The following is a 14,843-nucleotide window of genomic DNA, read 5'->3' as shown; positions in this document are numbered from 1 at the left end:
GCCCCGGGCTATCGGGCAATGCTTATCGTTGACCCATGGTAATATGAGAATATTTGTTTCAAAGTTCCAGACACCAATCAAAAACAGGTAATTTGTAAAAGCTGTCGCAGAACTGTTGCCACAATACGAGGAAATACAACAACCATCACCTAAAAAAGCACCACAGGCAGCTATATGCTAGTATCAAGCAATATATCTAGTAGCAAGCAACAGCAAAGTATAATTTCAGAGTTGTTTGCAGCTGTCACAAAGGCATCAGGTGATAACTAACGCCATAACTATTGTTTGCTCTAGAGAAAAATTAGTGTTTAATTTCTGAATATTCTAAACAAATTTGAATAGAAGTTTGAGTTAGTTATTATCTTTTCAGTTCCTTTTTGTAACTAAAACTCACAGCATTTTAGTGCATTTCCCGCGTGGGTGTCCCCTGGGTTCACCGATTTACTACCACCATCCGAAAACATGCAACTTAAGTTAGTTGACTAATCCAAATTGGCACCATAGACATGCACCTAGTAAGTAGTTATCTCTTAAGAGCAATTACCATCTGTTCATTAGCTACTACAGCAGAGGAGTTCTCGTGATCTACCTGAGCTCAAACTCCCCTCTCGCCTTGCAACGGGAGGGAGCCCCAGGCTCGAGAATCTTATGAGAGGGGGGTTTCTCCAGGGAAAGCATGCCAAACAAGCTTTATAATTAATCATCAGCTAAGTGTGAACTCTTGAAAGGTCCTTAAAGGCATAATTTTCTTTCATTTTCAATAGTTGAAGAAAAAAAAAGTGTTGATTATAAGACACAGTAGACTGTAAATACATGCATCTATGATGCAATGACCAAATTGAGTCAATCCATTTATTTTTGAGACTTGCTGCAATGCTCTTAACGCACTGCTCCTAAAACCACATTCCTGTTTGGTGTATGTCAATATGTTAAAAAAGGCACAGAAAAAATACAGACTACATAACTGTGTGTGAAACAGGCCTGGCATCAGGTTCATTGTAAACAGTCAAGCTAGGGGTTTTATCATCTTTCCTTCATAGCAGCAGTTCCTGTGCCGACAACGAAGGCCTATGGGTAAACAACACATCCAGATGAGATAAAGACAAGCACACTATCCTGAGGAATGCCTGATCATGTCAGTGCTTGATCGCTAGCTGAAGCCTCCAATGAACAGAAACCATGAATCAAAATAGTAAATTACATCATAATCTCTTTTCCTCTTTGGAAGCGGAACACTGGTATTAAATTAGATGCGTGTACAGTGTCAACAGTCCAGTGATTCATGTGGTGCACTTGACAAGAAGCAGGTAAAGGTTTCATATCTGCTTTTGGTTACAGTATAGTGTACAATGATGACATTCAAACTTTCACAATAGTAGGGCCTATGAAATGCTGTAAGGTTTTCGAAATGTCAGAAGAATTTCAGAAGGTTTCATAAATCAAAAAAGAAAATTGGAAATCGTATTGGCACAACCTTTTTAAAAATAAATATCCTTTTTGAATCAAATGAAAATGCAACAATGCCTTTTATTTTTGGGAAGACAAAATGGCACATGGATGCAAGAAAAATGTGTTATTAAAAATGAGTAATTATTACTTTTGATGTACAGTTTTACTGCATAATAAAATGAATCACTGGCCCAAAAAAACAAAAGCTATGAGAAAAGAATTAAGAAGGACTCTTTAGTGCTGGACATAATGAACAATAGATGATGAAGCAAACACACAAGCAAAGCCAAGAGGCCTGTTCATCAATAACCCCTCACACAATACTCTAAATTGGCATCATTTGTAATTATACAAACATATACATATACATATATATATATATATATATATATATATATATATATATATATATACATATACATATATATATACACTCACGTCATGGCTGCCATCACTGAGAAAAAAACATCCATGCAAATCATACTTCCCTTGTGGCTCCCAAACAATCAATCTGTGCAACAAACTGAAAGTTATTTACACCTTTATTACCTGTTATTTACAGTCTATGCAGGTTCTGTTCACTATACATGATTTGCGGACAAGCACATGTTCTCTCAGTAGCAAACAAACAGTGTATCAGCTCACGTGTCATTTCACGGATGCCAATACATCATTACATTAAGACAGAAATGACATTTCTGGGTAAATTATACCTTATAAATACAGCATGTGACACTTTACACACCACGTAAACGTAAAGACTTGTGCGACCACCTTTATGCTTCTTGCAAACTTAAAAATATAATTGGCTGAATCGTAGAGATGCTGGATTAAAATCGTGTGTAGAGTCGAATCAAGATCGTGATTTTTTTTCAGATCAATCTAATCTAATAACAAACTGAATTAAAATACTAACAAAACTAAATGCAATATGGTGATTTAAATAACGTGCATGCTTTTGCTTTGAAACCTTTGTCTTGTTTAAATTGCACAAATTAAGATAAGCGAAGGTTTTACTTTGATAAAATAAACGAAGGATGTTTTAAGTTTAGGTACTCATATGACGATAATCAAATTAAATGGTGAAATGCTCATAAAGTGACCTCTGGATTAGATTTATTTCATATTTATGATTGTAATATTTTTTTATCATTGAATTTTTAGCATCATTCATATTCCCCAAATTTGAAAATATCTTTGTTCTACATTTATATGCTAATCATTGATAATGGGAAAAACAGAAAATAAATCAATAGTTTCACTAAATTTACTGGATTCATTAGGAATATTGGACAACATATGAATAGTTTTATTCTATAAATGTGTGATAAAATTACAAAAAAAAAAGTCATGTTTTTCATATAAAATAAGGTTGTTTTATTCAAATATAAACCCATATATACTGGGAATCTTAAAAGCAGTTTAAAAAAAAGAATGTTAAAATGAATAAAATAAATAATAAATGAATAAAAAACAGTAATACATTTTTAAAAAAGGAAAGGTGCACCAGTACAGAAAAAGCATCACCACCTTCATCTGATTAAGAATATCAGATCTGCTGTTTTAACTTCACTATATAAAAGGGGCCACAAGCAGAAATCAATGCAAATTAATGCTTCAACTTTCAGAGCTTTGACATTTCAATATGTTAAAACTGTATGCAATAACCTCCCTGTTTTCATGCCAAAAAACAAGTATGCGCCTTGAGACCACACACTTTAACCATCTCGAGATCTGTGGCTACACATCTGCATTTGAGACTAAAGAGCTAACATACTGAAGCATCACTGCAAAAGTCTGTTTGCCTCGACCCGATTTATGCAAAAGAAGAGAAACAGGAAGTGGACATGTGGCATTTTCTCAATAAAGCCTGCCTTGACACGGCCTTCTTTGCACCTTGTTTTAATTGAAATCAAATGATGTGTGTTGCAAGGCAGGCAAAAATAAACAGACTGCAACACAAGATCAGCAAGTACATTCACAGTCTTGACAGAACTGAACTCTGTATCACAAATAAAGATGAGAAAACCATGTGCTTGTTAACCCACAAACAAGACACCATCATGACACTTCACAAGAAAAGTTGTACTTCACACATGAAGCGAAAATGCCTTGAGTGCAAAATTAACCCAATAAGAGAGTGAATTTGCCGGCACTCAACACTCAACTTCAACCTCAATCTGAAACACTTGAATATCTTATGATTTCCAGACAAAGCTGGTATTTTTAGATCTAAAAAGCCTTGAAAGAAACTAACTGTCTAAATTATTCACTAAAAAAATGGCCCAAAAAGATCCTGACAAGATAGCTGGGAAGCAGAACATTATTCTTACTGTATGTGATCTTCCTAGCTAGCCAAAACATGACCTTTTTTGCTTTTTTGCAATTTGTCCATACCAGATATCAGGAAAAGAAGGTGGACCTTTCAATTTACAACACTTCATCTGGAAGGAAGTCAGGGCAGAGCAAGCTTTTTGAGACTTGATTGAGGGGTCATATTCGCTCTCTTAATCGCTTTCGACTTATCCATCTCTCTTGATGGGTCTCAAATGCCTCAGAAACACCTCTAAAGATGTCATGTCACCATTCATTAGTATGAGAGTCATGAAACCAAATGGCATTAACAGTGCCCTTCAACTAGGCTGCCAGCTGTCAACTGAGTCTACTTCATGTTCTGCACAAGGGGGACACCAAATGAAAAAAACCTAAGGCCTGTTGCACTCCATTTAAAATTCGATCCAGGTAAGTTCTCATTTAGTTTGAGGAAACTCATTTTTCAGTCTCAAGAAAGTGGGTTGTTTTTGATGGGTTTTTATTGCCATCGTAAAGCATTGGGTCAAACTTCAGTTTGTCATGAGGCCATTTTGCCATTCATACACATACGGATGCGGCAGACCGGAAATGTCACCACATTTCAAATTTCAAACTTGATCAACTCTAACCTGTGAAATCGCATCACGTAATTGTGTAAGACTAACAGAAGATCAAAACATGACCTCTCTGTAGAGAAATTTTAAGCTATCATGTCCAATCAACTTGCTTTCTCTCACCCCTCTTTGCAATGCTGTACAACAGAATACTTAATTCTTGACTATTCTTGATCAGAATTACCTGCTCTTGCTCAGAATAACCTGCTCTTGCTCAGAATAACCTGCTAATAATGCGAACCAATCAGGCTTCAAATGTAGACACTCCACTAAGACTGCACTACTCTCAATCACTGCCTTATGTCCCATTTCCACTCAGGGGTATGGTTTGGTTCGCTACATTTTTATGGCCGTTTCCACTTTCAAAAAGTACCAAAAACCATACCGTACCACATTTTGGTTACCCTTTTGGAAGGGTACCCAGCTCAACAAAAGGGTACCAAAAGGCAGAGCAAGACACGCAGCTGAATGCTATTGGTTTACAGAGATACGTCACTAGATGAAAACAAAGAATGTGCCATTTTTAAAACACAGCCAAGACATTACATCTTAATAATATATACATATAATAATGAGCCATGGTCGACCCAAGCTTAAACAAACCTTGTCATCGTCTTGATGAACAGCGACAAAGCCAATTAGAAGAGCAGAATCTACGGTGTGCCTCGTTGTTTACAAGGCCGTCTAAAGCACAAGCGGTTTCACTTTCTGAGCTTGCCGCGCATCTATATTTGAAATAACGAACATGTGATTATTGAAGTGCTTCAGATATCCGATCCTTTTAGAAACGTACAAACATGAGAGTGAAGCGTTAAAAAACAAAGGAGAAGCCCAAAAAAACAAGGAGCAAATGACTCTTTTAAGAAACCTAAAACGATGAGAGGTTTGCAAAAAATGAACCCAATTAAGGACTTAATGTATGCTGTCTGTAAATGGGTCTGTTTGTGTTTATATACGTTGCATTTGTTTATTTATTCTATATAAGTGCAGACTTTACAGTAGGATATTTTGCTATTTTTTAGCATTGATCTGCAGTTTAAATCAAATCATGTTCAAAGAAAGGTTAGTAATGAACACAAGTATTTTTTGTATAAAGCCTCTATTTTGTGAGAATTGCTTCTCATATGATATGTAAATGACCCGTACAGCTTTATTTTGAGATTTGCCATTGGTATCCTTTTGGCAGTGGAAGAGCAAGCCTGATAAAGGTGACCCTTACCGACCTGTACCATTACCGTACAATACTGTACCACTTAGTGTAAATGAGCCATTACAGACTGCTAAAGGAGGTTCCGCTTTGGGGAACTGGAGGTGTCCTCTGCCTATGATAGACAGAGTCTGGCTGCGTCCGAAACCACCTACTACTCAGTAGGTGCTGCATTTGAATTTAAACGTGCTACTCGGCTGTTAGAAAAGTCTGTTCTATACAGTGTGAACGTGAAAAGTATGAATGGAATTCAGACGTACTACATCCACCATTTTGTCATGGTCACATGACCTACCTGCATAAATTGTGTCGCTTTACTCCCATTCATGAATTCGCTCGCGGGGCATCATGGGAGAGCGCAGCATGCATGGGATGTGCACTCTAGAATCTCGACGGAAGTAGTAAGTCATCCGGGTACTTCCCGCATACCGATTTTCGAATTCTATGAATTCGGACATACTACTCGGCTCGCATACTGATTTTAGCGTACTATAGTCTGGAAGTATGCGGTTTCGGACGCAGCCAGTCTTTCGGATAAGACATTAAACTGAGGTCCTGACTCTGTGTGGTCATTAAAAATCTTATGGCACTTCTCGTAAAGTTCAGGGGTGTAACCCCGGTGTCCTGCCAAAGTCCCTCAATCGGCCCTTACGATCATGGCCTCCCAATCATCCCCATCCACTAAATTGGCTCTATCACTATCTCTTCACTCAACCAAGAGTTGGTGTTTGGTGATTGCCCTAGCGCCGTTGTACTGTGGCTGCAGTCACATCATCCAGGTGCATGCTGCACACTGGTGGTGGTTTGGAGAGACCCCCCTCATAATTGTGAAGCGCTTTGGGTGAATGGCCATACACAATAAATGCTCTATACAAATATACATTACATTACACATTACATGATACAGAGACACTTCAAATTCACTCATCCATCCTCTCTTCTCAGTGGGCATAACTGGAAGTCCACTTTGCTGGCTGGAGTTTTACCTCACCAGCAGATGTTTCAGGATTGCCTGGAGGGAATAGGTGTCCAAACCACATCAGTTAGGGATCAGTTCTAAGTACTCTTCTATTCTCAATTTATGCCACATACTATGACCCATAACCTGATTACAAGTTTTCATTCATCACTATTGTGCCGAACGACACAGCTCTGTTTTTCCATTTCAACCAGATGATACAACAGTAGCTGCACAGACCTCGTAATTTATTGTTTTCCCTCCAACAATTTCTCCATCCAGTTGGGATCACCAACTATTATCGCATCTATGAGATAACAGCTGGCAATCCCAACTGACCAGCTGTCCTTTAAGAATCACATTGCAAAGAAAGCATAATCATAAGCTGCAGGTTTTACTATGCAAAATCAGAAAGATCAGAACCTTCCTGACAGCTGCACAATTTCTAGTCAAGCTCTTTAATTTTAAAGCTGGAATACTTGTTACCTGCTCTTCTGGCTGATCTTGCACACTTACAATTTACTTGTACTAAAAAATAATCGATTAACCGTTAACCGAAAAGGTGCGTTTGTAACCGATTAATGGTATCAGTTATATGATTAAAATTTTAAATTATTAAAATTATTAAATTTTTTAAATATTATTAGAGTTTGGCTGCATAGGGGGCTGATCGAATGCGCCTTTTGTGTAAAGAGGGGCATCTTTTAAATGGTTTACTAATGGCCGCAAGTGTTTTGCACGCGACTCATCCCAGAGCAGCGTTTGTGTTGTCAAGACAACTTCAGAGAACTTTTAAAGAGCCTGGCTTCCGCTACATTCATTCTTCCATACCAAAATGCATCCCGCCACAGCTACATTAGCATACAGCTCATTCAAAACATTCAGTCATTGTTGTTGTTGTTTTTAATAGCGGATTATGATTGCACCAAAACGTATTAAAAGGTAAGTGATTTATAACAGCGCAAACTTCTGTAATCTTAGTGCTGTGTGTTATTTGTTTAACCCTTTGAGGATACGTGCTGGCTGACTGACTGACTGACTGACTGACAGGTGCATGATGCGTGAGGCCAGCAAACACAACATAGCTTTCAGCCATGATAAACACACATTGCATAATTATACTTTATTATTAGATAAAGGTCTGTGGTTCTGGAAATAATGACTTTGTCTTGCTCGAGTTTATAGCCGTTTCACTTTACTGCAAGGAGCATCAAGGCTGCTCTGTAGGTCTATTGGAGACATTCATAAATATTCCTAACAAATCTAATAAATGTTGGAGCTATACTCACAACATAAACATGCTATATCACATTTCAGCAGCGTTTATTTGAGAGCCCACAAGAAGATCTGCGCTTGAGCAGCATATTTAAGGGCATGCAAGAGGTTTCGTGCACAAGCAGAGAAAATCGACGCACAAGCACACTCGTATTGCACGAAAATACGATCTCGACTTATAATACTGAGCTTACAACATTTCTCAATTTGCCATTGAAATAATGACATAGGTAGTTTGGTAGATTTGTGTAAAAGTTATGCCACCACAGCTGGAAAAAATCCTAGAGGAAACACTGAAGATATAGAAGAGACTAGTGCTCGCTGTTTCAAGTTATCCAGAGCTGTATGACTTTACAAATCTTACAATTCTAACAACATAGACAGCAACACTCTTGCACAATCTATACCCAGCTGACTCAGTCGTTTCATAGGGACAAAAAAAAAAAAAAAAGAGCACTGCGCTTATTTTTTTCTTGTCAACATAAAAAGCGGTGTGGTGCGTCTCGCATTTTTGGAAGTAAAAAACGCGTTTGCTGCGATCGGCCCCTTAATATACAACTGCAACACATATTTGTTAACTCCCGGGACGATAATGTTTAACCACACGTGCTTACAGACATATCTGCCAAAACAGCAAAATGGAAGAATATTGCTGTTTGATAAAGACGAGTTGATGCCAAACCAGTGCTGATGCTGATAGCCTCCTGGATTTGCGTCATAAACACAACAACAGGGGCTTTAGCTTTCATTTTAAAGATTATAAAGCATATATGCAAATTAATGCAATATCATATTTAAACAACAAAACTGTTTACAAAAAGTCAACTTATGTGTGCGTTGTCATTGTCTTTTCATCACGCAGCGCGCACATTTGAACCTCGAGTGAGAGGAGAAACTATAGACTATATCAAGACATAATCTTTAAAATTATGATTTGTATTTCAATAATAACAGCGGGGATTAAATAAATGCATATTTTACATGGAGCGAGCAATTTGAGGAAATCTGCTATTTTTATTTGACCAAAGACAAAAATATATGATTGGAAAAAAAAAAAAAAACAGCCCATGCAGGTTCTTAAAAAGGATTCAGTCAGTGTTTTCGTTTTGTAATCTAAATTAATCATTTAAGAGAGAAATATTTTAGGGAAGGCCTGTTTATTTTATTAATTTTGTTTAGTTTTTCTATGCTGTTGGAAACACTGCGGGTGCGTGAGGATGCTCTGTTGTTTTGTTCTGTTATTAATATGCTAGCATGTTAAAATAAATCAGTATTTATCAATATTTAATGTGTCAATTTTTTTAGAATAATTTAATATAATTCTGATCAATTAACCGTTAATATCTGATTAACGAGCGGCAGTTGTCAGTTAGCAAAATTAACCAAAATGAGCATCCCTATTTGAAAACAATGAATAATCAACTCAAATGGTTTGAAACATTTACAATGAAGATAAAAAACATACAAACCTAATTCTGTGACTCAAAACAACTGTCAAACGACATCAACAAAACCATGCATAATATTTGTCCACCTGAGACAATTGGTTTTCATCTGAATTTAGTCACATTCCATTAATATTTCATGACTAAATGCAATGTTTATGGTATGAGTCACGTTATATAAATGGCAAAAAAACAAACAATAGCCTTTTTATCAATCAAATATTTTCAGTGTTAGCTAGTGGAGAGTGATAGCTTATAAAAATGTCCATAGGCTATTCGGGTAATATTCAATATTGATGTAATATTTATGTATTACAAGACTAACTAAAAAACGTTGAGCTGCATTAACCCTAATTTAGGTCAAATATGTATCAAATATGTACATACCTAACCGCTGTTTTAAAAATATACGTTATGTTTGTCCAAATTTGACCCAAATTTGGGTTTAAACAACACAGTAATTTGTTTAGAGTAGCTTTTGCCAACTAACTAGATTAACTATTTAATGCTGAAGCAACAACTTTCCTTTATTTATTTATTTTTGTATGCATAATGCTAAAAATATTTTTTACAAAAAAAGAAAAAAAAGAAACCTAGCTGAGTTTTAGGTTGATAAAAATGTGCATATAGACAAATACATCCACAAATGTCTTATTTTGTTGTCCTTATCAAGTGATAAGGATGATGGACAGAGGCCACTTGGCAAATTCGGCCAGGATACCCGTTCTCTTTTCAAAGGAATTTTTAATGGCCACAGAGAGTCAGGACCTCGGTTTAACATCTCATCCGAAAGATGGCACTCACTGAACAGTACGGAGTCCCCTGTATTATACTGGGGCGTTAGGACCCACACAGACAACAGGTTGAGCACCCCCAGCTGGTCTAACTAACAGCCCTTCTGGCAGCCAACTATCTTTCCCATTTGTTCTCCCAAATGCTTACTGCTTAGCTTCAGTGGGTGACGATGTGAGAGTTGCAGAGAGCTAGCTACCAGCTAGTCACTTATTCTGACCAGTACCTAAATTCCTATTAAATAATGAATGAGAGAGAGAGATTTGTGCTGTCTGTGTGTGTGTATGAGTGTGAATGAGAGAGAGTGTGATGCTGTCTGTGTGACTTGCTTGCTTCTGTGTGTGTGTGTGTGTGTTTATACAGACAGCTTGTTATAGGCTGTCTGGACTCTGTATAGCTGGGTGGTTTTCGGTTTTCGTCTCCCCCCGCCCTGTTAGCGGGAACTGGCGCGGCGGGTAGAAAACGGGGTGGGGGGAGGGGGGCAGCGGCACAACAAATGCTGAATACAAGCGGGAGCGGTTGGGTTCGGGCTAAAACCTGGCGGGAGCAGGATTCAAAATTTAGTCCCGCGCAGATCTCTGCGCCAAAGCATATGCGTGCACTTGATGCAGATATATAAATATGCTTTTATAGTGCATGTTTTTGGACTGTGGGGGAAACCGGGGCACCCAAAGTAAACCCACACGAACACGGGGACAACATGCAAACAACACACAGGAATGCCAGCTAGCCCAGCCGGGAATCGAACCAGCAACTTTCTTGTTGTGAGACAGCCGTGCTAACCACTGAGCCACCATGCCACCTGTCTGACATTCAATTATGACATTTTAGTAGTTGTTTTCTGTAAAGTGTGGTTAAAAAATATTAGATTTTTTGCTCAAAGCATGATAACAGACCAAATTATTAAGGAAATATTCATTTTAAGAAAGAAAATATAAACATGTTAATTTGAACACATCAAGTATCAATTCTGATATAAGCATAAGCATGTAACAAAAAAATTTCACTGATAAATTTGGAAAGCAAGAACGTAAACTTAGCAAAGAGAGTAAAACGGAAAATGGATGTTCTTTACTATGTTTCTTTTCTATGTTCTGTCAGTTGGATTTCTCGGATTCTGAAAAGCAGCTCTCATGTCCCACTTACGCTGAATTCATCCTCTGCTGCATCCTGGGCTGTCCGGTTCACTCACTCACAAACTAATCCCGCTCAGCTGCCGTATTGCTGGGGTCGCTCGTCTCAGTCTTACCAGACAAACCTCCCATTTGGTTGTCGCCATGTCCCAGAGAACCTGCTGTTCGCTCACCACACGCCTCTTCAAGTCACTGAACAGAAACTCAGTCTGCATCAAAAGGAGGAGGGTTCCACCTCACATATGTTCTGATTTGACATCCAAAAGTCAAATAATCCCTGCCGGTAATTACTCCAAGTAAACGCGAAGAGATGCTGTAGGATAAAGTTTTTGTTTGAATTTACCTGGTCTGCTTTTCACATCCTTCCTCTGTGAAGGCAGTCACTCAAATAATGCATAGCATTAAAAACAGCTCAGCAAAAGAGAGAGGAGGCAGGACGGGAAGGGAGGGGACAAACGGGATGCGAGATGCTAAGAAAGGTGGGACCTGACGACAATTCAAGATTTGAACAGAAAAAGTATAAATAGCATTTTTTCCAACCCTTACGTTGTCGGCTACATCTGTAAATTCAATCTGAGTTTTTCCTCAACCTTTACAATCCAATGAAAACGTAGGCATACCTTTGTCTTCCTATCAAACAAAAAAAAAGATTTAAGGGTGCTTCATTTGGTCCGGACCAAGGGCAATAAATGATACATTGTTGCATTTTCTGCCGTCTTTGGGTTGAAACGAGTTGAAACGAGTTGAAACCAGTTGAAACGAACCAAAAATGCAGTCATCTGACAAAATCCAGATCTCTCATTGGCCTGATGTTGTTGTACATATTTCCTAAACTGCTTATTGATTGGTTAGAATTCACGTGCGGGAAAATGCTAATGAACTCCCGCATGTAAACAAAACCGGCAGACACAAAATGTCATTTTTACTCTGGAGGGACGACTGCGCTGACTGATTGTATGCCTGCTTTAGACAAACTATACATTTTGAGAATGAAGCACAGTTGCGGCTGGAAAACAGTGTTTTAATGCATCGCTCGTCACTTCAGGAGGAGGCGTGAATTAATTTAGCTAAACTGTAACATAGTCATCTTGCGGAAATATTACCAATGATCCATCAGGTAATGTTTTCCCCTCTCTCTCTCTGTTGGTAAAGCGCTGTCAACAAATATTTTTCCTCCATATCCTATAATGCACAGCGTATCGGCCTACGCTACGGTAATTTGCTGCTATCTGTGAACGCAAATGGAAAAGTGCCGGTTCACATTTAGAACGTGATGACATGAGACGTCTACTCCAGCTAATCAGAACATTCAAATGAATTCACATCCGCGAATTTTGTGGAAGTAAAAGCCTTTGAATGTTTTTCCAAACACATTTAGTTGCTAGATGCTAGTCAGATAGAGTTTATATGTTCCTTCTTAATGCCAACTGTGTAAAAAATTATCAACAAAATGTTTAAGATAAACCACTGTTTGTTTACCTTCAAGCTCTGCTTCTGTTGCTTGACATGTGTGCACTTAAAAGAGTGCTCCAGTGAGCGCCAGCACACATTTCGCATATGGACCGCCACATTTGTACAGTGCTGCCAGGACAAAAGTCATTCAACTCCACTTGTCTGAAGATACTGGACTTTTGCGCTGTGTACAGGTGTAGTGATGAGCAAACAAAGAAAACAAAGCACAAAGGCAGAACATTTCATAGGTAAGATTTAGTTTTTTTTACAAATTTGTGTTGCAAACTTTTGTGCAAAACAATTATAATACAGTCATATCCCTAGCGTTTTTTTTTTTTTTTTTTTACTAAAGTCATTCTGGAAATTTTCCGGATATTTATCGGTATCGATGCGTGAGAGGGACTTTTGTTTACATGACAATGACTGACGGTTTTTAGTTGACCATTTTTTAAAAAGTTTCACATATGGATGACAGTTTTTAGTGTCTACTAAAAATAGGAAGATGCATCTGTAAATAAATTAACGACAAAATGCATTAGATTAAAATTCTTGCATGAGATACCAGTTGGCATTTAATTTGCTATTCATTATGCTTAATATATTTGAATTGCTAAAAAAACACACATAAAAATGACTGCACCCATGTGTGCTAAACAGATTAATAATCTTGTGCAAAATATGCATTTTGCTATATGCTGTTGACTTTAAATGTGCCTTCTGCAGAAATTAATACTAACATGTACATACATTTTATGGCAGCAGTAACTGTAAAGGGAGCATTTTAATGGGATAAGGTCCAAGCTCAAATGTTGAGTGTTTCTTTAAGCAAATGTGTTAAACTTTTGTCTTTTTTTTATAATTTGATTTTAGTTGTTTTAAATAGCAGTTTTAGATTATACTTTCTAATGTTCTGCTGTTCAGCTATCTTTAAAAAGTAAAAGCTGGCATAAACCAAAATAGAGAATCTACAAGCTATAATAGAAGCCCATGAGAAAGAATCAGCAGGTAACATAGCAGCTTTCCTACTGTCACTGTTTAAGGAACCAAGCTTATCCTGACAGTAACACAAAAAGTGATCATATTTTTTTCCATTGCATCATATTGCATCTTATTACATTGTGTTGAATTGAAATTTAATCGAACATTGTGATAGGTGTGAATCCTATCATAGCAGTTGCTGCTTCATATGTATCTTTAATATATTGTGTTGTTGGCTTTGAAACAAGATGTGCATCGTATTGGTCTCAGTTCTAAAATGAACATCAACAAATATTCAAGAAAAGTGCCAAAAATGCTGTCATTATGTATGCTAGGGCAGTATTTGGCATGTTCAACTTGATAGTAAACAGTATCTTGAGGGAAGTGAGGATTAGCACTTTGTGGAAAGTAGTTTATAGGCCTGATCTCCCAGGCCTCATGTAAAATGGCTTCAAAGATTGCCCTCAATGCTGATATGTATTTAGAATTTGCTGGGTGTATATTATGCATCTCTGCTATTGGTTTTAATATTGGTAAAAAAAAATTAAAAAACACCACTTTGTTGAAGACAAAATTACAATGTACACCACCACTGATGTGAACAATTGTTCATGACTGACTTTGCATTATCAATCCCCAAAATGCATTGTCATATAGATGAACAAGCAAAACATTTTGGCTGAAAATGTAGTGTAAATACCCTTAATGAGCAAGCTGGCACACAAAACCATCGAAATCCCACTGGTTTGTTCAATGACCAACCATTATGCAAAGTGGCTGAATCAGCAACGTCATTTTTCAGAAGTTTCCACACTGGAGAAAAGGTGGAGATGAATGTGGTCTGGGAGCAGCTGCCAAACAGCTTTGTTTTTCTTCACACATGATGGAGTGTCACAGCTTGTTAGAGTCAGCACACGGGGACTATCCTCCAGCACACAGATGGATGACTAAAGAGTCCATCTTCAGCAAGCAGTTACTGTGCTGTACGAGCTGAAACGGGGTCACATAAGGGATGGATTATATATCCCCAAAGAGCTGTCCAATGATCCATGAATCTACTGTTAGCTGAAAAAGACTGCCTTAAAAGAAACTAAAGTAACTCTTGTGTGAATGATTTTGCAAATCTACATTATTTCCAAAGTCTTATGCAAATTCCTTTCTTTTAATTCTACTAAAATTCAAAACCATTTAGCATAACTTTTTTAGAAACACAAAGCATGAAGTTAC

General features: G+C 37.6%; 1 protein-coding gene across 5 annotated transcripts in view; it reads right to left on the bottom strand.

The window, feature by feature from the left end:
• rasa1a (RAS p21 protein activator (GTPase activating protein) 1a) overlaps nt 1-14,843 on the bottom strand; it is a 102,975-nt gene that overhangs the window by 68,541 nt on the left and 19,591 nt on the right. The window contains exon 1 of one of the 5 annotated variants that reach the window (XM_087254113.1): nt 11,200-11,926. The exons of 3 other annotated variants lie outside the window; for them this stretch is intronic. In XM_087254113.1, the coding sequence (XP_087110239.1) occupies nt 11,200-11,222 (23 nt within the window). In that variant the 5' untranslated portion in view covers nt 11,223-11,926. Of the gene's footprint in view, nt 1-11,199; nt 11,927-14,843 lie in introns of those variants that run through there. One more of the 5 variants, XM_087254114.1, reaches the window with a different exon arrangement.

This window comes from Danio rerio, chromosome 5 (assembly GCF_052040795.2).
Source record: "Danio rerio strain M-AB ecotype USA chromosome 5, GRCz13ab, whole genome shotgun sequence".
Classification (NCBI taxonomy): Eukaryota; Metazoa; Chordata; class Actinopteri; order Cypriniformes; family Danionidae; genus Danio; species Danio rerio.
Note: the sequence above shows the minus strand (reverse complement) of the source record. Positions and strands in the feature narration are given on the sequence as shown.